Source organism: Conger conger, chromosome 9 (genome assembly GCF_963514075.1).
Source record: "Conger conger chromosome 9, fConCon1.1, whole genome shotgun sequence".
NCBI lineage: Eukaryota > Metazoa > Chordata > Actinopteri > Anguilliformes > Congridae > Conger > Conger conger.
Window position 1 is genome coordinate 31,457,300 of NC_083768.1, and position 26,892 is coordinate 31,484,191.

Here is a 26,892-nt window from a genome sequence, read left to right on the forward strand (position 1 = left end):
CCAATCAACGGACCTCAATGAATACATTTGTATACAAGATGGTATTATTGTACTTATTTTTTAAGATCTTCTTGACCTGTTGCTGTCTGAGGATAGCTGCAAGGAGTTTGGGACAGATAGGTAGGGCAGGGTGGCAGGGGGAAGTACTTTTTCTGGATAAAAAGTATTGTATTGATTAGTAAGCAAAATGTCACATTTTACAGATCAAAAGACCAATAATATCATTAAGTTTCCGGTTTTCTTTTGGAGTCTCTGAATGTCCTTTTCGGAAACTGCCTGGACATAGATTGGAAAAAATAATGCAGAATGCTCATTTTTGGTGATAATTTCCTCAAATTTCAAAGAGGATTTGCCCCGGGTTGTGTCCATTGTGTTTCTAAGTGCACAAGCCGCAGCTACAATAACCTGTATCCAGTCAAAAACAGAAAATCTTTTCAGTGATAAAAAAAAAAATGCAACCAGGTTAAAATCAAGAGATTTATTTAGTTACAAAAATTGTTCACATCTAATCCAAAGTAATCAGAAGTGCTGCCCAGAGTTTTGCAGCATGGATTCTCTCATATTAGGCAACACTGTTATAGCACATAATATCAATCTATGCCAACCGATTTCTATGGCAACTCAGGAACAACCTGGCAGATAAAAAGCCTATTAACATTGACTTTCCTCTACAGTGAGGGGCAAAAATTGGGGCATTCCTGGTTTAAATGTCTGTTACAATGAATCTGTATGCGAAGGCAAACTTTAGCCCTAAATGGTTACAAAGTTACACATTTTTGGTGCACAAACAACAGGGATGACCGCAGCCTTGAGAGGATTGTCGATTCAAGAGCTTCGGGGAGCTTACAAGGAGTGAACTGAGTGAGACAAGAGCCACCACGCATTTTTATTTTCATGAGCCATAAGCATCAAGATTTTTTTTTAAAAGGCTTGAAATATTTAAGTTTATGTGTAATGAATCTAGTTTATACAAAACTTTCACTTTTTGAATTAAATTACGGGATTTTTTTTTTAGATGCACCTGTAGATCCTAGGAGTCAAAATATAGCCTGTAAGTATAGCCTCTCTCCATCACATTGCAGGCCAGTGGCCTTTCACCGATTTCAATCCCAGGGTCAAGGATATACTGCTCATCTTATCACTAGTTCGCCAGAGGAGACGCTTCATCTTGAATCCTGAAAATCATGACTCTGGGAGACCAAATAATAATTTCTGATTTAGAACTGCTTGTGTTATGTTGAAGGTTTGGGGTCACTGTATAATCATCCATTTCACATGCGATTTGATGAGACATTACCAATCATTTGACTTTGTTATATCTTACTATATGCATACTGTGGTGGCCCACACCACTGGGGTCGAACAGCCAGTGCGCCGGCGCCAAGCGCTGGGGAAAATAATTAACTCTGAATATTTTCCCCTGACATATCTAAGAGCGGCACCTTGGAGAAAGGCCGGGAGGAGTATCAGCACCAACAGCACCCCCGAGGCGAGACGCGTGCGGAATGTGACTGGAAACTACTAACCTCCTCTGATTGAACAGGCACAGCTGCGCGGAGTTCGGGGAACGGAGCGGCAACATTTAAAAGGAGAAAACGAACGCCAAGCGGGGCTCATGACGGAGGAGGGTTACCCGGAGCCCGAGTGAGTGAACCCTACTATTGAACCCCGAGCGAAACCAGCCGCAAGAGAAGCGGAAAGATCCTGGACGTACTAGGAGAGAGCCCAGTGGCACGAAACGAAACTCCGCGGACGAAACCTCCAAAAGCGAGGACTCACGTGAGGAAATCACCATCCCCCTAACCCCGCTAATCTCTCCCCCTCTGCACCCAGAACGGAGCATCCCAGGCGGACGACTAGGCGGCCGGAACGCCGCAGGAATCGAACTGATCCAACGGACGAAGGAAGACCGAACGGGCCTAATTTTTTGGCCGCTGACATTTTTTCCGGTTCTTTTTGGGTTTTTGGATTTTTCCATTTTGATTTTTTTTTAAAGAAAAGCACCTGGCTGGGCTGAATAGCTGGGCAGTGCCCTAAAGGCACGTGTGGAACAAATAAAATCATTGCTTTGCACCAATTTCTCGCTCTCTCGCTCTCGAGACACTAAACATTGGTATTTTTCAAATTTACGTTTAATTTCTTTGACATACTCTGGTGATGACAGTGAGTTACAGTACAATGTAATTGGTGTTTTACATGATCATGAGTTGTGAATCAAGACATTTACAGTGAGAATTTGTTCTTGCAGCAAGTGTTTTCCAGTTATACCAGCATTGTAAAGTATCTAGCTGATTGGCATGATCATTATGATTTTCCCTAATCTTAAACAGTCATGTAAAATCAACCAAAGAAAATTATTGTAATAATTGGAGGCAAGTACATAAAAAAGAAAGGAACCTTGTTTAGATTCCCACAGTTCCCATAGATATGTATCCCATAGATAATCAGAATTCAGCTATCAATTATTTTATCAAAATGTATCCTATTTGTTATATAGTCCCAATACAATAAACACAAAGCAGTGAACCATGTATCCTCCTCTGACCTGAAGTAAATAATTTCACTTGGAATCTAACAAGTTGTGTCAAGCAGTTGATCAGAAACTCCAGGCAGGTTGTTAACATTTGATTTTTCATCAGCTCTACTGGGTATACTGTGGGTCCTGACTTGCAGTATATCCCACCTCTTTGGCAGGAGTCTTTTTTCAAACAGCACAGATGTCACATAGGAAATCAGAATGTTAGCACACAGGGACACCAGCATCGCTAGTGTCCGACAGGGGAAGTGCTGGACATAGATGCCGTCGATTAGCCTGCAGCCGGGGAAGTGGATGACAGGATTGAAGTGGAGGAGGGGTTCCCCACTCAGCACTCTCAGCATCACGCCTAGGATGCAACCCCCCAAAGCACCGTAACCATTGGTGATGGGGAAGAAGAGAACGCAGATGAACTGAGGCAAAACCAGGGTGTACATCACATCAGTACCCAAGAACCAGAAGGTCAGAACATTGTTCCCTAAGAAGGCTAGCCCCATTCCTACCAGTCCAGCTACCATCACTGAGATCTTGATCACCCACTGCAGCTCTCTGTCGGAAGCCTAAAACAGAAACACAACACACAAAAGTCTGTGTGATATAGATCAAATCTATACAGGGATATGCATTTGTTTTCAGTTTTGTTTGCTCTATTTGTGGGTTTGTACAAATCAACTCACCTTCTTTCTAAGCAAGGACTTGTAGAAGTTATTGGTAAATACGGAAGCAGAGGAGAGGAGAAAAGAGTCTATGGATGACATCACTGCTGCTGCTACAGCCCCAATCCCCAAGATGGAGACGTACTTGGGAGTAAGGTGCTGCAGAGCGATTGGAAGAATTTTAGTAGCTTCACCACGTTCATAAGGGGAGGGAGAACCATAACTGGTCATGTTCCAGTCTGGAAAAAAAGAGACTGTTTATTAACAAACTTATCCATAACCCTCAAGTATGCAGTGCATGCAGACATGCTCATATTTTCGAAAACTCGCAAGAGTGCGCACACACACACACACACAAACACACACACACACACACACACACACACACACACACACATCAACATACAGTATAAAGTTTGGTTAAGTGCAGGAGAGGGGAAACACTTCCTCCTACCTGTTGATGCAGCTACTGCTCCAAGAAGCACTGAAGGAATGCCCAGGATAAAACAAAATCCTGCTGCAGCAAAACATATGACTTGGGCCTCTTTGGATGATGCTGCTGACAGAATTCTCTGATGTATAGATTGAGAAGCCAGACCTCCTAGACTCTGAGAAGGAAACCATGTAAATGTAAAATTAACCTCCAACAGTAAATGGTCAATGGTGAGTTAAATCAGTATCAGTTAAAACATAATGCACAATATAACCACATTTGTGGGTGACAGTCTCTTTAAACATGCTTTAATTTATAATGCTACCTGGAAACACATTAGGCAAGCATATGTATAACACTGGTTCTGTACAAAGCACCATCTTTTTAGGAGAGCAGTGTAATGTTTCTGTATTTGTTCTGTATGTTTTCATGTTTATTCTTGTTTATTATTCATTTTTCATAGTTACCTGGTTTATGTTTTCCATTACAGTTCTCTATTGTCCTCCCCTGTTATGTCTGCGTCTGAATGTTTACCAGTCTAGTCACTCCCCTGTCTGCGTGTCCCACTATTCGGGTGGTTACGGTAGTTTTTCGGGTTTTCAACATTTCTTCTAAAACTCGCGATTCTTACTTCCTGCTTTTTCTTGGTAGTTAAATGTTGTAAAGCACGATTCTTACTAACTACTACTAATCTAGGTTTTGTACAGTACTAATCCGATTAATACACTTACTGTCTGTCTAACTAACGAACTAACAATCACTTTTATTGGGTAGTTTAGAAATATTCACGTAACTAACTCACTAACGCAATCTCTTAGTATTTCTGCACTGTTCTGTAACTCCGCCTCCCTATGCTATCCCTGATTACTCGTTTAGTTTCAGCGAAGTGTTCGCACCTGTCTCTAACTATCACTACGTCTTCAAACTTTGCAAATGTCTACTCCCTAATCCGGAACCGTATGTTTCGTTTCGTGCATCCAGTCCGCGTTTTCGTCTCCCTCCCGTTATTATGTTATTACCCTATTATGTTTCCCCACCTGTTTCTCTGCCCCGCCTAGATTGTCACCTTCCCCCTTGTATTTAAACCCCATTCTCAGTATGCTTCTTTGTCAGAACGTTGATCATAGTAAGTGCCAATTTTGTGTAAGCCTTATTATTGAGATTCTTGATAGACACCCCTTTGCCTTGACTTCCGTACCTGCCTTGCCCTCTTGTTTTGTTTTCACTTCTGATTTTTCTGGTTTTTCGCTTTGTGTTTTTGACTACGAGTTTGTTTTTGCCCTTCTGTACCTTCACCCTGTGATTTTCTGTGATTTTGACCTCTTGCTTGTTTTTCGACCATTCTTTTGCTTTTTTTGTTTTTGGCTGTGTACTGGTTCTCTTGGCTTTTGACTACTGAACATTAAAACTATGATTTTGGATTATCCTGTGGTCTGCGTCTGGGTTCTCTGCACCGTACATGACAAGCAGACTGCCTTCCTTATACACTTTTTATTTCACTGAGAGGGTAATAGACTCACAGTGCGGAAAGTGCTATGACAGTAGTATGGCACGGATTCAAGCCTCTCACCATATTGGGGGATCGGGCTAATTTGTATTTTGTGTTCTTCATTTAAATAACAGGTGAGATTGAGCTTGATATGTTCATGGTCAATTGACACCTTGTCACTGAATAATTCTAATGTTTTTGTTTGCTAATCAACAGGTTATATGAACTAGCTAAGCCTACAAAACCACAATGATATATAATGGTATCACTTGTTGCATTATTATGTGCACTTTAGAAAAGGTGAACCTGGACCTTTGACTGTGTGCATGTTCATGCACATTCATGCGACAGGCTTTTATTTATTCTCATTCGTATATGTACAAGCAGGCTGAATGCGAATATGTTGACAGAATTTGTACAGATTTTGGTTCCATGAAGATTTGGTTGGTACACTGAAGGAACAGAATTTCAGTACCAAGCCCTAGTCTTATTAAGGTACCATCAAGGTTCAGTAGATGTGCTGAAATGTGCACAAGAGACAAAAACAGAAATTAATTTGACGTATGTAAACGCATTAAAGGTCCCATATTGTGTATTGTCCAGTGTTATATTTTATGTCCTGAAATCCATAAGGCATTTCTGTGGTTTTAAGGCAGCACGGATGGTGCAGTGGGTAGCACTGCCGCCTCACAGCAAGGAGGTCCTGGGTTCGAATCCCCGTCGGCCGGGGCCTCTCTGTGCAGAGTTTGCATGTTCTCCCCGTGTCTGCGTGGGTTTCCTCCGGGTACTCCGGTTTCCTCCCGCAGTCCAAAGACATGCAGGTTAGGCTGATTGGAGAGTCTAAATTGCCCATAGGTATGAGTGTATGAGTGTATGAGTGTATGAGTGTATGAGTGTGTGAGTGAATGGTGTGTGTGCCCTGCGATGGACTGGTGACCTGTCCAGGGTGTATTCCTGCCTTTCGCCCAATGTATGCTGGGATAGGCTCCAGCCCCCCTGCGACCCTGTTGAGGATAAGCGGGTTCAGATAATGGATGGATGGATGGATTTCTGTGGTTTTAAGTACAAAAAACTATCTCTATCCAGTTTTAAATGTCCATCCTCCAGCACCTCTGATGAGCCATACTTGTGATTGTTTTTAAGGCTCACTGGCATGAACAAAAATGTCTTCTGATTGGCTTGCTAGCTCCAGCTAACTGAACTAACTGAATGCACACAACTCCTGCTAAATGGCTGTAGCTAAGCAGGTTAGTACTTGGATGGGAGACCTCCTGGGAAAAGTTGCTAGAAGTAGTGTTGATGGGCCAGTAGAGGGCGATCTTTCCTCTGGTCCAACTATCCCCAATGCCCCAGCACAGTGATGGGGACACTGTGCTGTAGGAGACTTTTGGATGGAACGTTAAACCGAGGTCCTGACTGTGGTCATTAAAGATCCCATGTCACTCTTCGCAATGAGGAGGGGGTTTTCCAGTATCCTGGTTAAATTCCCAACCCTGTCTCTTTCAAACTGCCACCTAATCATATCTTGATTCAATTGGCAAAAACATTATTCTCTCCCTCTCCACCTCAACTGTTGTGTGGTGAACATTCTGCCGCAATTTGTAATTTATTGTTTTTCATTCAAAAAAGGACCACACATGAGGATGCAAGTCAAAATAAAACCTTTCTGGTCATGGTCATGGTGGAGTTTAGCAATTAACATGCTGTACATGCAATGACATGCATTTGTCTGTTGAGCAGCCTGCACATACCAGAACCAGAAAATCATCTATCCACAGCCCCAAATCCTCTGGGTCTAGTGTTCCCACCCAAGGAGCTTGGAAGGTCCCATTGAATGCTGTGAGTGTGATGTCAGCGGAGGCTGGATTCATTATCAGGAAAGGAACGCACAGCCACTGTTACATACAAAATAAAACAAATAATATTATGCTTTTCAGGTGCATTTAAAATTATGCAAATATTACGTATCTATGACAGATAACAAAAGTGGCTCTATATAACACAATTGGCAGTTGGCATTGCAGGTGTTGTCTGGTGTCTATTTCATGAAAGGATGCAACTTACCAAACTAATAAAGATGAAGGCCAACTGTATGACATCAGTGTAGGCCACAGACAACATTCCACCGAGAAGCGTATATATTATTGCCACAGCAGCTGAGATGCAGATAGAGTAGAAAGACGATATATCCAGAATGATGGTCATGGTTCCTCCTGGAAAACAACCATTGAGAATCACTCCAAGGATGATGCAAATGTTTAAACCATTTTTTCAACAGATGGCGATACACTCCCTCTTTGGCAGCTGTTTCAAATGCATTATGGTCGTTGTTTGCTCAAAGCAGTGTCCTGGCTCTGTATTCTGGCTCGCCCCTTGTATTTTATACCTATTATTATACCTCATATTGTATACCTTGTATCTTATACCTTAATCAAGGACTTCTGTATTTGTATTTGTCTCAGTAATGTAGTTCCTCAAGTTGCAGTTGGTATGGTAATTACAGACTTTGCCTATCTACCTTTGGTACTGAACATATGTTCATGGCCTTACAAGCAATCATCTATGAATTGTACCTTCTGACATCTGACATGTTTTGTTGTTTGTTTCCAGGCAAAGTACCACCCTTTTTGCCTCCCGTTCAATGTCAAACCATTCTCTTACCTGTTGCATAGTGTGTGTTACTTGAGAAAGAGTTTACAACAGCTAGGCTATATTTCCAGGCTTTATGCTTCCCCAGCCCTGACAATTCACTGTCTACACTATGGAATAAAATTTTTGGCTTGTACTTCAATCTCAATCTTCAATCTCTGCTTCAGAGAAGCTATTTTCTTTTTTTGGCTATCTCTTTAAATTGTGGAAATTCCATATATGGTATTTTAGGGGTGTCAATTTATGCTAATCTCAAATTTTGTGAGCGCGCCTTTGATGTATGATTACTTGGTATTTATCAACGTACACACACGGATACGAAAAAAAGCTGTGCCTACGCATGTTTGATAAATCTGCCGGAATTCGTTTGTTCAGTTCCGATCACGCATACATTTGTACACGGATTTCCAGAAATATTGATAAATGGGGCACAATGTGTGTGTATATGAAGGGGTCTGTTATCATTATGGTTATTCTGCAGTTAAATGTAACAATAAACAATAAAAATTAACAATAAAAGGACAGTAAAAAACAGTAGTGCTGAGAGATCAACCAACGTTTCAGTCTTTTTTAACCAACATTAATAGGGGTAATTTATGTTTTGGTAATATCAGAACCATGATTTTCAAAGCTGCCATGGGTCAATAAATTAAGTTGCAAACAAGTTGTGATATTGAAACTACAAAACATCACATTCCACCACGTGGTCACTAGCACTCTTAGTCCACCTACACAGTTGGTGTACTTTGGTAGAACTAAAATAGTTTGATGGGACCTTGCAAATTATACATTATGTGGATGTTCCTGCTTAATCTTGGGATTATAATTGGAAAGATACATTTGTACATTTGGAATGTTACAAATTTCAAACCATTGGAATAAGGCCCTGTATGTTCTGCTTTACCAGGCGGGAACTACAGCAATAATAATTAAATAATTTAAATTGTCATTAGTGGATGGTATACAAACCAAACTCAAAAAACTATCACTCATAAAACAGGACTGCCCTTCCGAACCAGAGATGTCTTACCAATATCTTTCAGTATCAGTTCTGCCTTTACCTTAGCACCTCATGGTATATCTACTGCATGTCAACATGTCGTGTTGGAACTTTACCTAAACTTGCCATGATGCATGCTACCCATAGGACTTCAGAAATCACAGCAGGAATCAGGATAATGCAGGTCAGATTTTCCCCATACTTCAGCTGGAGGGGATCCATCATAGTTACATACTCCTTACTCCTCATGTGTTTGGCAAAGAAAAGACCAGCTGGAGAAAAGGAGAGAGAGAGGTCCAGATATACAAAATTAAGGGATTTTACCCACAGAATCACAAAAGTGCATTTCATATGTGTTATGTTTCTGAGTCTGTCTGTTAGTTTAATTCTTGTAATTTATTATTTTCATTAAAAAAAGGACCACACATGACGATGCAAGTCAGGATTTCATGGTCATGATGGAGTTTAGTCATATATTTATTCATGCAATCAGCTAGAACATTTGCATATAGCTTAGCATTGGAATTGATTTATATAGCTATAGTTTGCACAATATGTAGGATCTTTATTTTTATTTTTAAATCCATATATTATGGTAAAATTATTTTTTTTATCTTGAAATGGACCGAGTTTTACTGTTAATCATATCAAGAAGGAAGGGTTCAAATTTAGCCCATAATTTAAGATAAAGCTCAGGACGTACACTCACTGAGCACTTTATTAGGAACATTTTTACTTTATTACACCAACTTATTCCTGCGATTATCTAATCAGCCAATTGTGTGGCAGCAGTGTGATGCATACAATCATGTAGATATGGGATCAGGAGCTTCAGTTAATGTTCACATCAACCATCAGAATGGGGAAAAAATGTGATGCTTGACCGTGGAGTGATTGTTGGTGGCAAACAGGGTGGTTTGAGTATCTCAGAAACTGCTGATCTCCTGGGATTGTCACACGCACTAGTCTCTAGAGTTTGCAAGGAATGGTGCAAAAAAACAAAAAGTGAGCAGCAGTTCTGCAAACAGAAACGCCTTGTTAATGAGAAACGTCAGAGGAGAATGGCCAGACTGGTCAAAGCTGACCGGAAGGTGACAGTAAAATAACCACACATTACAACAGTGGTATGCAGAAGAGCACCTCTGAACACACAACGCAACCTAACTCTAATTGTCTTTGTGGAATACTGTAGGTATGTTTTGAGTTTTGATTTGGGTTGTATTTTAATTTAGCCTGGGGGGTGGGGGGTGGGCTGGGGTGTTGCCATTGGGAGGGGTTTATGGGGAAAATAAACAGTTGAAACTTTTGTTGAATAAAATAACATTTGACCACAAATTGCAGCAAAACAAAGCACATACTTACCTACAGAAAAATTAATAAAATATTCCAAAGGCATTAAAGCCCAAAACAAGCCTTTTGTAGGGTTGTAGGCAGTTGCAGCAGTGCCCAGAATATATCCTCCTCCAACCCATGTAGCTGAAACACACAAAACACACACACAAACATCACACACAGTTCACATTCTTCTACTCAAAGAAACCATTTGCAGTGGGCTCCAAAATTATTGTTACCCTTAATAAAAAAATAGAAAAAAGGCTGCATATAATACACAACGTGGATAATGATCTATATTTTATGTTCAAACATACGAAAAACTATATTTGTTATGAAAATCACAAAAAAGTATTGTGAATAATATCAAACAAAGTGAAATTGGCAATACAAGTTTACTTTGATTTCGTAATTCTCAGTCTAAAGGAACTATATTTTGTCATTCCATCACTTTGTGTTTCACTAGAGTATGAAAAGAAGAAACAAGCATGCAAAATTCCATTGTCAACCATCAGCATGGGAAAGGCCAAAGAACTGTCAATTCTGAAGACAGATGGTAATTTACCATCACAAGTCGGGTAATGAGTACAAAAAAGTACATAACCATAAGGGTAATAATAAAAAAGCGTAAAACATATGAAATGGTTGCAAACTTGCCAGAAGGAGGATGCAAGTGCATATTATCCCCACGGACGACAAGGAAGATGGTGAGGGAGGCCATAAGTAACCCAAGGAACGCAGTTTAAGAATCGCAGAGATTGGTTGCGTCTTGGGGTCTCCCAGTCAAAAAAAAACATAAAATGGCACCTCAATACCAATAAACTCTTTGGAAGGGTGGCACGAAGACAGCCCTGACTGAGCACAATAAAAAACCAAGCCTCTTGAATTTGCCAAACCTCATAGGAATTATGACTGGAAGAGATGCTATGGTCACATGAGACCAAAATTGAAGATTTTGGCCATACACACCATTGAAATGTTTGGTGGCAAAATGTATTGCCTACAAGGAGCTCCTCACACCTACTGTCAAATATGGTGGTGGGTCATTTATGTTTTGGAGATGTTTTGCTGCCAGTGCACTATTTAAGATCAATGTCACAATTAATTCAACAAAAAAACAGGAAATCTTGGCTGAAAATCTGGTTGCCTCTGCTTGGATGCTGACTCTTGGTCATACGTAGATTGTCCAGCAGGGCAATGACTCCAAGCATACACCAGAAATGGTTAAATAAAATCAACAACCATGTTCTGCAATGGCCATCTCAGTCTGCAGACTTAAATCCCATGAAAGACATGTGGTGTGAACTGAAGAGGGGGGTATCCCAAGGATATCAATGATTCTGAAAAGTTCTGCAGGGAGGAATGGTCAAAAATCCCTCCAAATGTATTCTGTAACCTTATTACAAATTATAGAAAAGACTCATGGCTGTCATCATTGCCAGCAGTGTTTGCACAAAGTATGAAAATGGGGGTGCCTATAATTGTGGAACAGTTTTTTGGGGAATTTATTTTATTTAATTTTTTTATGTAATTTTCCATTGAATCATTAATAAAGCACACTACTTTACACATGTTGGAAAATAAAGCTTATGTCAATAACTATATTATTTTTTAGTTTACCACACTTTTTGTGAATATTTAAGGGTGCCAATAATTCTGGAGCCCACTGTATAATTGCAACCAGAGACCTTTAAAAAAAAAAAACAGAAATTAAATAACAGCACTCTGCTGATCCAAATTCTTAATTCCTTTGTTCATTATTTTCAGGACACAATAAGAACAATGAATCTGCATCAGGGCTTTTACGACCACCACTCTGAGCACCATTGACACCTCAGTCTTAAAATTATCTTCGCTATAGTACCTGCTATAGTCTTTTTAGATCCAATGTTCAAATGTTCTGCAAAATGAGACAGTAGCATACTCACCCGTCATTGTGAAAATTCCCACAATGATATTTATATTCCGACCAGCAACCAGGGCGACTTCTGTCCCAGTCCTAGTGCTTCTCTTCTCCTCTTGCTTGGACTTTCGAGATGCCCATATTCCAGTTGCCAGAATGATCACATAAAACACAGCAACAGCTATCAGCCCGGGGATGTTAGCAGCCATTGTCTTCTATAAATTCTTTCGAAAATGTTCAATTAAAAATAAAAATAATAGCTGTTGAACTGGGTCCAATTTGGCATAGTCCTGACTGGTTAATAACACACCTGAATGGCGTTCAAATCAGAGAGTGAATCAGCTGAAAATGCCTCCGTGCTATACATTTACATTTTTGTCATTTAGCAGTCTTGCTCAGAGAGTGAATCAGCTGAAAATGCCTCCATGCTATACATTTACATTTACATTTACATTTACATTTACATTTTTGTCATTTAGCAGTCTTGCTCAGGGACACTTCGACACAGCCCAGGCAGGTGATCGAATCGGCAACTCTCCGACTGCCAGACGACTGCTCTTACTGCCTGAGCCATGTCGCCCCACATATGGCGATACACCCCCTCTTTGGCAGCTGTTTCAAATGCATTATGGTCGTAGTTTGCTCAAAGCAGTGTCGTAGCTCTGTGTTCTGGCTCGCCCCTTGTAATTTATACCTATTATTATACCTCATATTTTATACCTTATATCTTATACTTTAATCAAGGACTTTTGGATTTGTATTTGTCTCAGTCATGTAGTTCCTCAAGTTGCAGTTGGTATGGTAATTACAGACTTTGCCTATCTACCTTTGGTACTGAACATATGTTCATGGCCTTACAAGCAATCATCTATGAATTGTACCTTATCTGACTTGTTTTGTTGTTTGTTTCCAGGCAAAGTGCCACCCTTTTTGCCTCCCGTTCAATGTCAAACCATTCTCTTACCTGTTGCATAGTGTGTGTTACTTGAGAAAGAGTTTACAACAGCTAGGCTATATTTCCAGGCTTTATGCTTCCCCAGCCCTGACAATTCACTGTCTACACTATGGAATAAAATATGTTTTTGGCTTGTACTTCAATCTCAATCTTCAATCTCTGCATCAGAGAAGCTATTTTCTTTTTCGGCTATCTCTTTAAATTGTGGAAATTCCATATATGGTATTTTAGGGGTGTCAATTTATGCTAATCTCAAATTTTGTGAGCGCGCCTTTGATGTATGATTACTTGGTATTTATCAACGTACACACACGGATACGAAAAAAAGCTGTGCCTACGCATGTTTGATAAATCTGCCGGAATTCGTTTGTTCAGTTCCGATCACGCATACATTTGTACACGGATTTCCAGAAATATTGATAAATGGGGCACAATGTGTGTGTATATGAAGGGGTCTGTGATCATTATGGTTATTCTGCAGGTAAATGTAACTTGGCTATTAACAATAAAAGGACAGTAAATAACAGTAGTGCTGACAGATCAACCAACGTTTCAGTCTTTTTAACTGACATTAAATGACTGGTCATTTATGTGTTGGTAATATCAGAACCATGATTTTCAAAGCTGCCATGGGTCAATAAATTAAGTTGCAAACAAGTTGTGATATTGAAACTACAAAACATCACATTCCACCACGTGGTCACTAGCACTCTTAGTCCACCTACACAGTTGGTGTATTTTGGTAGAACTAAAATAGTTTGATGGGACCTTGCAAATTATACATTATGTGGATGTTCCTGCTTAGTCTTGGGTTAATAATTGGAAAGATACATTTGTACATTTGGAATGTACAAATTTCAAACCAATGGAATAAGGCCCTGTATGTTCTGCTTTACCAGGCGGGAACTACAGCAATAATAATTAAATAATTTAAATTGTCATTATTGAATGGTATACAAACCAAACTCAAAAAACTATCACTCATAAAACAGGACTGCCCTTCCGAACCAGAGATGTCTTACCAATATCTTTCAGTATCAGTTCTGCCTTTACCTTAGCACCTCATGGTATATCTACTGCATGTCAACATGTCGTGTTGGAACTTTACCTAAACTTGCCATGATGCATGCTACCCATAGGATTTCAGAAATCACAGCAGGAATCAGGATAATGCAGGTCAGATTTTCCCCATACTTCAGCTGGAGGGGATCCATCATAGTTACATACTCCTTACTCCTCATGTGTTTGGCAAAGAAAAGACCAGCTGGAGAAAAGGAGAGAGAGAGAGGTCCAGATATACAAAATTAAGGGATTTTACCCACAGAATCACAAAAGTGCATTTCATATGTGTTATGTTTCTGAGTCTGTCTGTTAGTTTAATTCTTGTAATTTATTATTTTTCATTAAAAAAAGGACCACACATGAGGATGCAAGTCAGGACTTTATAAAACCTCCACCTCACGGTGGAGTTTAGTCATATATTTATTCATGCAATCAGCTAGAACATTTGCATATAGCTTAGCATTGGAATTGATTTATATAGCTGTAGTTTGCACAATATGTAGGATCTTCATTTTTCTTTTAAAATCCATATATTATGGTAAAAACATCCTTTACTGGTGGCACGGATGGTGCAGTGGGTAGGTCCTGGGTTCAAATCCCCGTCGGCCGGGCCTCTCTGTGCGGAGTTTGCATGTTCTCCCCGTGTCTGTGTGGGTTTCCTCCGGGTACTCCGGTTTCCTCCCACAGTCCAAAGACATGCAGGTTAGGCTGATTGGAGAGTCTAAATTGCCCATAGGTACGAGTGTGTGAGTGAATGGTGTGTGTGCCTTGCGATGGACTGGCGATCTGTCCAGGGGGTATTCCTGCCTTTCACCCAATGTATGCTGGGATAGGCTCCAGCCCCCCTGCGACCCTGTTCAGGATAAGCGGGTTCAGATAATGAATGGATCGATGGATGGGGGTTTACTGCCGCATTAATCATATCAAGAAGGAAGGGCTCCAATTTAGCCCATAATTTAAGATAAAGCTCAGGACGTACACTCACTAAGCACTTAATTAGGAACATTTTTACTTTATTACACCAACTTATTCCTGCGATTATCTAATCAGCCAATTGTGTGGCAGCAGTGTGATGCATACAATCATGTAGATATGGGATATGGGTCAGGAGCTTCAGTTAATGTTCACATCAACCATCAGAATGGGGAAAAAATGTGATGCTTGACCGTGGAATGATTGTTGGTGGCAAACAGGGTGGTTTGAGCATCTCAGAAACTGCTGATCTCCTGGGATTGTCACACGCACTAGTCTCTAGAGTTTGCAAGGAATGGTGCAAAAAAACAAAAAGTGAGCAGCAGTTCTGCAAACAGAAACGCCTTGTTAATGAGAAATGTCAGAGGAGAATGGCCAGACTGGTCAAAGCTGACCGGAAGGTGACAGTAAAATAACCACACATTACAACAGTGGTATGCAGAAGAGCACCTCTGAACACACAACGCAACCTAACTCTAATTGTCTTTGTGGAATACTGTAGGTATGTTTTGAGTTTTGATTTGGGTTGTATTTTAATTTAGCCTGGGGGGGTGGGGGGTGGGCTGGGGTGTTGCCATTGGGAGGGGTTTAAGGGGAAAATAAACAGTTGAAACTTTTGTTGAATAAAATAACATTTGATCACAAATTGCAGCAAAACAAAGCACATACTTACCTACAGAAAAATTGATTAAATATTCCAAAGGCATTAAAGCCCAAAACAAGCCTTTTGTAGGGTTGTAGGCAGTTGCAGCAGTGCCCAGAATATATCCTCCTCCAACCCATGTAGCTGAAACACACAAAACACACACACAAACATCACACACAGTTCACATTCTTCTACTCAAAGAAACCATTTGCAGTGGGCTCCAAAATTATTGTCACCCTTAATAAAAAAATAGAAAAAGGCTGCATATAATACACAACATGGATAATGATCTATATTTTATGTTCAAACATACGAAAAACTATATTTGTTATGAAAATCACAAAAAGTATTGTGAATAATATCAAACAAAGTGAAATTGGCAATACAAGTTTCAGTCTAAAGGAACTATATTTTGTCATTCCATCACTTCGTGTTTCACTAGAGTATGAAAAGAAGTAACAAGCATGCAAGATTCCTTTGTCAACCATCAGCATGGGAAAAGCCAAAGAACTGTCAATTCAGACGACCAGATGGTAATTTACCATCACAAGTCGGTAATGAGTACAAAAAAGTACATAAACATAAGGGTAATAATAAAAAAGCGTAAAACATATGAAATGGTTGCAAACTTGCCAGAAGGAGGATGCAAGTGCATATTATCCCCACGGACAACAAGGAAGATGGTGTCCCAGTAAAAAAAAAACATAAAATGGCACCTCCATACCAATAAACTCTTTGGAAGGGTGGCACGAAGACAGCCCTGACTGAGCACAATAAAAAACCAAGCCTCTTGAATTTGCCAAACCTCATAGGAATTATGACTGGAAGAGATGCTATGGTCACATGAGACCAAAATTGAAGATTTTGGCCATACACACCATTGAAATGTTTGGTGGCAAAATGTATTGCCTACAAGGAGCACCTCACACCTACTGTCAAATATGGTGGTGGGTCATTTATGTTTTGGAGATGTTTTGCTGCCAGTGCACTATTTAAGATCAATGTCACAATTAATTCAACAAAAATCTGGTTGCCTCTGCTAGGATGCTGACTCTTGGTCGTAGGTAGATTGTCCAGCAGGGCAGGTATTCTGTAACCTTATCACAAATTATAGAAAAGACTCATGGCCGTCATCTTTGCCAGCAGTGTTTGCACAAAGTATGAAAACAGGGGTGCCTATAATTGTGGAACTGTTTTTTGGGGATTTTTTAATGTAATTTTCCATTGAATCATTTCACTATATACAGTAATTCACACATATATTGTCTGCCTATCAGTATCAGAAATCTACTGTTGGCCTGGCCCATCCATCCTGTCCTCTGCATTTGGCCATAGATTTTCATCAACATCACTCCGAATGTTATCTCTTGCTATACACCGAGGAAAACATCTCTTTGCGTGCCTTTTCCAGCCCTGGATGTGTTGCACTGTTATGCCCATACACCCAGCAGCCATTGTATCTAGAAGTGACATCTGTCCATGTGGGTGGTGGACCTTCATAAACTTCATATTGGTATCTGAGTTCCTTGACACTCTCAGAGTTCCTGTCAAAGGGGACAGTGTACAACTGTTTCATCCAGATCTGACGTTTCTGTAGCACTCTTGAAATGGTTGTAGTGCTTACACTGTCAGTGTTTGGAAATATGTTGTTGTCTGCGATTATGTTGTTGCATATTACTCTTAGCCTGATGCTGTTGTTGACAATGACCATCCCAACTATTGTATCCTCCTGTTGAGGCGTAAACATTCTTCCCCTTCCCCCTGTGTGACTGTGGCTCACTATTGAAGCCACTTTGAAGCCAAGTTTGGTTGAACCCTCAACCTGCTTCCCTCAGGGACAGACCATGATTTATCACATGATCAATGACTGTGGCTCTGATTTCATCAGACACAACTGTTCTTGCTCTTCCGCGACATCTTCTTCCTCTGCCTCTGGCTGCATCCATTTTCCCCACCAAGGCTAAAGAATGCAAATGCCAATCCAAAGGTGGCCCCTTTTGTATATGTGGTCACGGGGCACAAACAACAAACACCTGGGTAGGTTGTTCACTGAAATGACAGCCAGGTGTTTCAACAGTACATATACAGCAATAATAGTGGAAAAATCTCTTCAGTGACAACTACATCTATATTTACCCTATATACATGCACATTTCAATGCAAGTATGACCCCTTTTTATAGATGGTAACAAGTCTGCAAACAAAAAATTTTTAATAAACTGAATAAACTTTCTGTACAAATCAGAATGATCTGTCTTATGTATTTCAAGCATATATAGTTTCATTTTTCTGCCAAAATGCAGCATATTTCCTTCCAAAATGATCAGAATTTTATTGGGTTTTGAACTGAAAGTTAACTGTTTTGAACAGAGTATCTAAATGTCTGCAAAACTTGCTGTATTTGTACAAACTTTTGCTGGTAGTGAACACTGACTAAGAGAGGTATTCATGAATTTTGGAAGAAGTGGTGATTGAATGCCTTTAGTATGAAAGCAATGCAAAAATATCCACAGTTTAGTTCACATAGTCTAATGATATGGTGAATGTGTGAAGTGATTTGAAAAAGTGGACATGGTATTGAGACAAGTGTGAAAACGATTGTAAAAAAACTGTAACTGTTTTGAAGAGAGTATCTAAATGTCTGCAAAACTTGCTGTATTTGTACAAACTTTTGCTGGTAGTGAACACTGACTAAGAGAGGTATTCATGAATTTTGGAAGAAGTGGTGATTGAATGCCTTTAGTATGAAAGCAATGCAAAAATATCCACAGTTTAGTTCACATAGTCTAATGATATGGTGAATGTGTGAAGTGATTTGAAAAAGTGGACATGGTATTGAGACAAGTGTGAAAACGATTGTAAAAAAACTGTAACTGTTTTGAAGAGAGTATCTAAATGTCTGCAAAACTTGCTGTATTTGTACAAACTTTTGCTGGTAGTGAACACTGACTAAGAGAGGTATTCATGAATTTTGGAAGAAGTGGTGATTGAATGCCTTTAGTATGAAAGCAATGCAAAAATATCCACAGTTTAGTTCACATAGTCTAATGATATGGTGAATGTGTGAAGTGATTTGAAAAAGTGGACATGGTATTGAGACAAGTGTGAAAACGATTGTAAAAAAACTGTAACTGTTTTGAAGAGAGTATCTAAATGTCTGCAAAACTTGCTGTATTTGTACAAACTTTTGCTGGTAGTGAACACTGACTAAGAGAGGTATTCATGAATTTTGGAAGAAGTGGTGATTGAATGCCTTTAGTATGAAAGCAATGCAAAAATATCCACAGTTTAGTTCACATAGTCTAATGATATGGTGAATGTGTTAAGTGTTTTGAAAAAGTGGACATGGTATTGAGACAAGTGTGAAAATGATTGTAAAAAAATCGCTTTCACACTTGTCTCAATACCATGTCCACTTTTTCAAAACTCTTCACACAGTGTGCTTTTGAAACACACACCTGAGCATATCAGTTAACTTCTGGTGCAAAATGCACTTCAACCACCAAAACACTTAATATTTCACCCAAAAGTGACTCATTACATTACATTATTGGCATTTGGCAGACGCTCTTATCCAGAGCGACGTACAACAAAGTGCATACCCATGACCAGGGATAAGTTCGCTGAAAGACCCTAGAGGTAAGTACAATTTCAATTGCTACCCGTACAACAAAGATAAGGACAAGGGCCATTTTTTTTTTTTTTTTTAACAAACAAACAAACAAACAGAGCAAAAGTCACCAAAGTTAACTATCCAAACACTGCTTACCTAGCCAACTAAAAATACAAAAAAGACTCATGCTGCCATAACTATCGCATATGCTTTCTCCCATAAGACTACTTTGTCACTCAATGTACAATGAACTACAAAACACAAACAACTTAGAGCATTGCTAAATACATATATTATGTGTTTCCCTTTCCTCTATTTTTGCATCCACAAATATTTCAATCTGTTTGTTTGCCTCTCACAATAGATGTCATGACTGAGTGTGGTAAATGTACAGTAAACTGTAAATGAATGAATGTTTTACTGTATCAGAAACCCAGAATAACAATTTTCACTGTGTAATGTAAAACAATGATAAAGAAACAAATCACAAAAGTAACAGTATTCTTCAGGGGGTTTACAGTATTTTGCCATTTGGTCTCACAGAGCAATATACTGTAGTTCAGAAGAGAAAGATACAATACAATCAATTACTCAAAATACATTACAATCAATAACAAATACATACCAAATAGCAATATTTTCACTATATACAGTAATTTGCACATATATTGTCTGCCTATCAGTATCAGCTACTGTTGGCCTGGCCCATCCATCCTGTCCTCTGCATTTGGCCATAGATTTTCATCAACATCACTCCGAATGTTATCTCTTGCCATACACAGAGGAAAACATCTCTTTGCGTGTCTTATCCAGCCCTGGATGTGTTCCACTGTTATGTCCATACACCCAGCAGCCATTGCACCTAGAAGTGACATCTGGTCATGTGGGTGGTGGTTATAAACCTTCACATATACCTTCATAAACTTCATATTGGTACCTTGTCCACCCTTGTTTCCCCAGACCCAGACCCCAGACCCCAGACCAGGGTCATGTTACAGAAATATTCGTAGCCTGTTATTAGTGTTGCAGTGCAGTGCCAGTGGCTATACTGTTGCTTGCCTTGTCGACTTAATTATTCGTTGTTATAACCAAATTAATTAATTTGCTTTCAGTGCATTACGCAAAAATACAACTGAGAGATTGATAGATATGTTATATAACTTGTACGCTCCTGGGCTGTTCTCAATGTCAGACAAATGAGAACAGAGAACACAGCAACGACATAATAAAAAAAAGGCATAGGCTATACTTTATTTAAATACAACAACAAACAAACAAACAAACAGAGCAAAAGTCACCAAAGTTAACTATCCAAACACTGCTTACCTAGCCAACTAAAAATACAAAAAAGACTCATGCTGCCATAACTATCGCATATGCTTTCTCCCATAAGACTACTTTGTCACTCAATGTACAATGAACTACAAAACACAAACAACTTAGAGCATTGCTAAATACATATATTATGTGTTTCCCTTTCCTCTATTTTTGCATCCACAAATATTTCAATCTGTTTGTTTGCCTCTCACAATAGATGTCATGACTGAGTGTGGTAAATGTACAGTAAACTGTAAATGAATGAATGTTTTACTGTATCAGAAACCCAGAATAACAATTTTCACTGTGTAATGTAAAACAATGATAAAGAAACAAATCACAAAAGTAACAGTATTCTTCAGGGGGTTTACAGTATTTTGCCATTTGGTCTCACAGAGCAATATACTGTAGTTCAGAAGAGAAAGATACAATACAATCAATTACTCAAAATACATTACAATCAATAACAAATACATACCAAATAGCAATATTTTCACTATATACAGTAATTTGCACATATATTGTCTGCCTATCAGTATCAGCTACTGTTGGCCTGGCCCATCCATCCTGTCCTCTGCATTTGGCCATAGATTTTCATCAACATCACTCCGAATGTTATCTCTTGCCATACACAGAGGAAAACATCTCTTTGCGTGTCTTATCCAGCCCTGGATGTGTTCCACTGTTATGTCCATACACCCAGCAGCCATTGCACCTAGAAGTGACATCTGGTCATGTGGGTGGTGGTTATAAACCTTCACATATACCTTCATAAACTTCATATTGGTACCTTGTCCACCCTTGTTTCCCCAGACCCAGACCCCAGACCCCAGACCAGGGTCATGTTACAGAAATATTCGTAGCCTGTTATTAGTGTTGCAGTGCAGTGCCAGTGGCTATACTGTTGCTTGCCTTGTCGACTTAATTATTCGTTGTTATAACCAAATTAATTAATTTGCTTTCAGTGCATTACGCAAAAATACAACTGAGAGATTGATAGATATGTTATATAACTTGTACGCTCCTGGGCTGTTCTCAATGTCAGACAAATGAGAACAGAGAACACAGCAACGACATAATAAAAAAAAGGCATAGGCTATACTTTATTTAAATACAACAATTCATAAGACGGCACTTAATTACAGGTTTGCGCTTAATTGAAAAATATATACATATGTGACGGGTGGGATCATTGCACATGATCAGGTTTAATGAGTCACCTGATGCTTTCTCCTCATGTGACCAGAAGTAATGCAGGTAGAATAGTATGCCGGGCAGCCACTTTGTTTGAAAGTAGTTGGTGTGACAAACGCAGTGGTAAGAGCACTGTTTGCATAGGGATTCTGCCGGCGGTGATCTAATACGAAGCGGGTAAGGGAAGCGCCTTTGTCTAAACCGCGTCTTTGTTGAAATTCTTTATGCATAGATGCGTCAATACATGCCGTAAGCTTACCAATTGCGTGATGTGTTTAAAACATTACAGTGTATCAGTCAGTGGAGGCTGGTGACTTCCAGAATTGAGGAGGCCATTTTTTTCCGCTTGCTCACTTCACTCGCGATGGAATGTTCCCTGTTCTCTTATCTGTCTTTGTGCTGGCCAAAGGCATACTATTTGGACTGTAAGCTACAGTCAGAAAGTTCTGGCTGATGAAATTCATTGTGCAGAGCTTAGCCTTGTGCCTTCCTGAAGAAATGACATTGCTGTAAGTCTATGAGCCTGCCTGATAATTAAGCTGAGAAATGACATTTGGATGTAATATAAATGCCAAGTGAACATGTGTAAAAGGCAGGAATTTTAATTATGTAGTTAAAAACAATTTTGTTTAGCTTACATTTTTCATTCTTCTACAGCTTCAACATGTAATCACCAATTTAATCAAGTTTAGCATATAAAAAAGATAAGAACACTTTCTTTATCATATGTAGTTTTATTCAATATATTTAATATAAAATATGTAAAAATATGGTTCCAGTTGGCTTTATCTAACGTTAACGTTATCCACTAGAGGGCAGCACTCTATTCGTATTTAGAGTGAATTTCCTCACAGAGCAACAATTCGGTAATTTGATATGGAAGATTATTAAATTGACTTGTAATAAAACGAAATGGACTACATTAAAAATAAAACTGTTCAATAAATCCCAAATGGTGTCTAACATGACCTATTGAATGTCATTCTCACTCCCTAGTATCTGGAATCTGCATATCTCCAGCCCAAGATCTCAAATTGCGCTAGAATCTCGCCGACTTCCGAGGTAGTTTTAAGCAAAAGTGTTTGGCCAAATGAGCTATAAATTCCAGGGATGATAGCCAGGGGTGTTCTCTAAATTACCTGAAAAGCACAAGTTGATAGGACACTCGTAGCCACTATGGCGAGTGTTTGTTTGACTGAAGTGACTAGCGAATTCTCAAAATGGCTTCTGTGTTGAATAGGAAAGGAAAGGATAGTTGATTCCAAATGAACCAGTAGCATGTGATTGGACGAACAAAATGTCAATCTTTCAGCCCTGGACACAATGCATATATAGCTGGCTGTTACCTCTGGGTGATTCTGATCTCGGCTGGCCTCCCCTTTTGTTTTCCTCGCCCTTATGGGAATGATTATGTATTTTGGTTTTCCTCAAATTGTAGTAGGCCTAATAGCCTGGCTGAAGCTTAGGCAATGACTCATTGTAGTGGGTGATGTCTGGTATGCTATTGGAATAGTATGTGTAATATTTATAGATGCTATTTATACAACAACTCTTTCCACCTTGAACACAGTCTTTATTGATATATAATCTACGTCAACCAAAATACACCAGAAATTAAAGTGCATTATTTTTGTACACCGTCTCCTCGTGCATTCATTCATTTGAATACCTGATAGTGGGGAATACCAGGTTACTCCCGGACCTAGTTACTCAGACCCTTAGTGATCTCTTTTAGTGTGGTCTAGGTTACACGCATATTAGAGCAAATATTTTTAATCCAGAAAGAACATGCATATCTTTGCTATGACTATAGACGATCGGTATAGTTGGACCAGTCGGTACTTAGGACATTCCTGGCGATTTTAGACAGTGTCCGAAATGCCGGAAAACGGACTGGAATTAGTAAAGGTTGGTGAATCCAGCATTTCATACTGTTTCATCATTTCGTACATTTTTCATCTGATACTTGTCCTGTAGAAATAGTTTATACTAACCGCATATGGCAACATTAATATGTAATGAATGCCTGGGAAGAAATGGATAAAAGCGAGTGCTAAATAATTAGCATGGTACACATGGAATGTACAACATTACATTAAAGTTATTGTGGCTGATGCATTTATAATAGGCAGGGGCACACCGCGTCCCAACATGCTCTGGCTGTGCTAGTTGTACTCCTGCATGGCTCACAGTCACTGCTTGCTAGTGAAACGTGCCAGAACTACGTCTGTGGCGTTCACACATCATCAGTTAAAATCTCCCTCCCTCTTCCTCCCCATCCTGCTCCCTCTCACCCTCTTCCTTCGCCGGCACCGTCATCGCCTCACTCCCCCCTCTTGAATCCTTCTTCAAACTCCCCACTAACTCTGCATCTGCCACCCTCCTTTCATCTCTCTCCTCCGCCTTTGACTCTCTCTGTCCGCCTGTCTCAAAGCCACCTCGCACATCCCCTCCCAGTCCTTGGATATCTGACACCCTCCGTACCTCCAGGGCCAGCCTCCGCGCAGCGGAGAGGAAGTAGGGGAAATCCAGAGACGCTTCAGACCTCACAACTTACCAGTCTCTCCTGGCGGCATTCTCTTCCGCTGTCACTGCCGCCAAAGCAAAATACTTTCAAACACAAATTCAGAACTCCGGTTCTAACCCCCGGAAACTTTTCTCTATTTTCTCCTCTCTCCTCAATGCACCGCCTCCTCCTCCTCAGTCCTCCTTTTCTGCTGATGACTTTGCTGATTTCTTCGATGAGAAGGTCAGTCATCCGTAGATCCTTTACAACCACCGCCCCCCCTCTAGGCCCATCCCTTCCTTTTCCACTTTCTCCCCCCTTACAGACTCTGATGTTTCTCAACTCCTGCTCTGCCACCGCCCTACAACCTGTGCCCTAGACCCTATCCCCTCTTCTCTTCTCCAAACTATCACACCTGACATTCTCCCATTTGTCACCTCCCTTGTCAACTCCTCCCTGTCTTCCGGCTGTTTTCCGGCATCCTCCAAGAGGGCCCACATCACTCCGCTGCTAAAAAAAAAGCCTACTCTGGATCCCTCCATCATCCTGAACTACCGCCCGGTATCTCTTCTTCCATTCCTTTCTAAAACTATAGAACGAGCCGCTTCTACTCAACTTTCTTCTTTCTTTTCTAACAACAACCTGCTAGACCCCCATCAGTCTGGCTTCAGATCGGGCCACTCGACAGAGACTGCGCTCCTCTCCGTCAGTGAGTCACTCCATGCCGCACGAGCAGCCTCCCTCTCCTCTGTCCTCATTCTCCTAGATCTCTCTGCTGCCTTCGACACAGTGGATCACTCCATCCTCCTGTCTGCCCTGTCAGCAACGGGCATCTGTGGCACAGCCCTGGACTGGATTGAGTCCTACCTCTCTGGTCGCTCCTTCCAGGTTGCCTGGGCTGGTTCGGTATCGACACCTCGGCCCCTCGCCACAGGAGTTCCCCAGGGCTCAGTCCTAGGCCCGCTTCTTTTTTCTCTTTACACTCGCTCCCTTGGCCCTGTGATCACTGCACATGGGCTATCCTACCACTGCTACGCGAACAATACCCAACTCTTCGTCTCGTTCCCGCCGTCTGATACGCAGGTTTCTGCCCGTATCTCTGCTTGCCTGAGGGACATCCAGAGCTGGATGGACAACCACCATCTAAAGCTCAACCCAGGCAAGACTGAAATGATATTCATCCCTGCTAAAACCTCTCCCCATCTGGATCTCTCCATTTCCCTCAGGGATACCACACTCACGCCGTCACCCAGTGCAAGGAACCTCGGTGTGGTGATGGACAGCAGACTGTCCCTCTCCGAGAACATTGTGGCGGTGACCCGGTCATGCAGGTTCTTCCTATACAACATACGGAGAATCCGCCCCTTTCTCACCCCCTACTCGACCCAGCTCCTGGTCCAAGCGATGGTTCTGCCCCGCCTGGACTACACTACTGTAATTCCCTCTTGGCTGGCCTCCCAGCGTCTGCCATCAGACCCCTCCAACTCATCCAGAATGCAGCAGCTCGTCTGGTCTTCAACCTTCCCAAATACTCACACGTCACCCCCCTGCTTACTTCCCTCCACTGGCTGCCTGTCATGGCTCGCATCAAATTCAAAATATTGGTGCTAGCCTTCCAAGCAGTTAAAGGGTCTTCCCCAGCTTATCTACAAAAAAATCATCAGACCCTACACCCCTGCCAGACCTCTTCGTTCAGCCTCCACAGGCCGCTTTGCACCTCCCCCTCTCCGAACCTCCACATCACGCTCACGACTACTGTCTGTTCTGGCTCCACAGTGGTGGAACGAACTCCCCGTTGAGGTCAGAACTGTAGAATCTCTCCCCACCTTCAAGCGCAAGCTGAAGACACACCTCTTCAAGCAGCACCTCTCCCCATCCCTCCCTACCTCCCTGTGAACCTTAATTGTTGTCTCTGTGACTTTCTTTGTGTATCGGTATTCTTAGTTGGCTAGGTAAGCAGTGTTTGGGTAGTTAACTTTGGTTACTTTTGCTCTGTTTGTTTGTTTCTTTGTTCTCAAAAAATAAATAAATAAATAAATTAAAAATAAATTTAAAAAGGCCCTTGTCCTTATCTTTGTTGTACAGGTAGCAATTGAAATTGTCCCTCTAGGGTCTTTCAGCGCACTTATCCCTGGTTATGGGTATGCACTTTGTTGTACGTCGCTCTGGATAAGAGCGTCTGCCAAATGCCAATAATGTAATGTAATGTAAAATGTAATGTAATTGAAAAAAACTCTTGATGAAGTTTTAAAATCGCCAATCAACGGACCTCAATGAATACATTTGTATACAAGATGGTATTATTGTACTTATTATTCTCGACCTGTTGCTGTCTGAGGATAGCTGCAAGGAGTTTGGGACAGATAGGTAGGGGAGGGTGGCAGGGGGAAGTACTTTTTCTGGATAAAAAGTATTGTATTGATTCGTAAGCAAAATGCCACAAAAGACCAATAATATCATTAAGTTTCCGGTTTTCTTTTGGAGTCTCCGAATGTCCTTTTCGGAAAACTGCCTGGTCATAGATTGGAAAAAAGAATGCAGAATGCTCATTTTTGGTGATATTTTCCTCAAATTTCAAAGAGGATTTGCCCCGGGTTGTGTGCAAGTGTACAATAACCTGTATCCAGTC

The 26,892-nt window shown here is 40.6% G+C and overlaps 1 protein-coding gene across 1 annotated transcript; it reads right to left on the minus strand.

Moving 5' to 3' along the window:
* Nucleotides 1-2,571: 2,571 nt before the first annotated feature.
* Nucleotides 2,572-12,207, minus strand: LOC133137631 (high-affinity choline transporter 1-like). Its single transcript, XM_061255972.1, has 8 exons — nt 12,024-12,207; nt 10,126-10,239; nt 8,880-9,035; nt 7,179-7,327; nt 6,866-7,009; nt 3,647-3,800; nt 3,214-3,431; nt 2,572-3,096 (listed from the first exon to the last, which is right to left on the minus strand). The coding sequence occupies exons 1-8, from the start codon at nt 12,205-12,207 to the stop codon at nt 2,572-2,574; spliced, it is 1,644 nt and encodes a 547-aa protein (XP_061111956.1).
* Between the last annotated feature and the right edge of the window lie 14,685 nt (nt 12,208-26,892).

Bases quoted from the DNA above. Each gene is read 5' to 3' on its own strand.
- LOC133137631 (XM_061255972.1), bottom strand. From the start codon at position 12,207: ATGGCTGCTAACATCCCCGGGCTGATAGCTGTTGCTGTGTTTTATGTG. The intron at 3,432-3,646 runs GTAGGAGGAAGT...CTTTTTTTCCAG, and splicing joins AGCAGTAGCTGCATCAACAG to ACTGGAACATGACCAGTTAT. The intron at 3,097-3,213 runs GTGAGTTGATTT...TTTCTGTTTTAG, and splicing joins AGTCCTTGCTTAGAAAGAAG to GCTTCCGACAGAGAGCTGCA.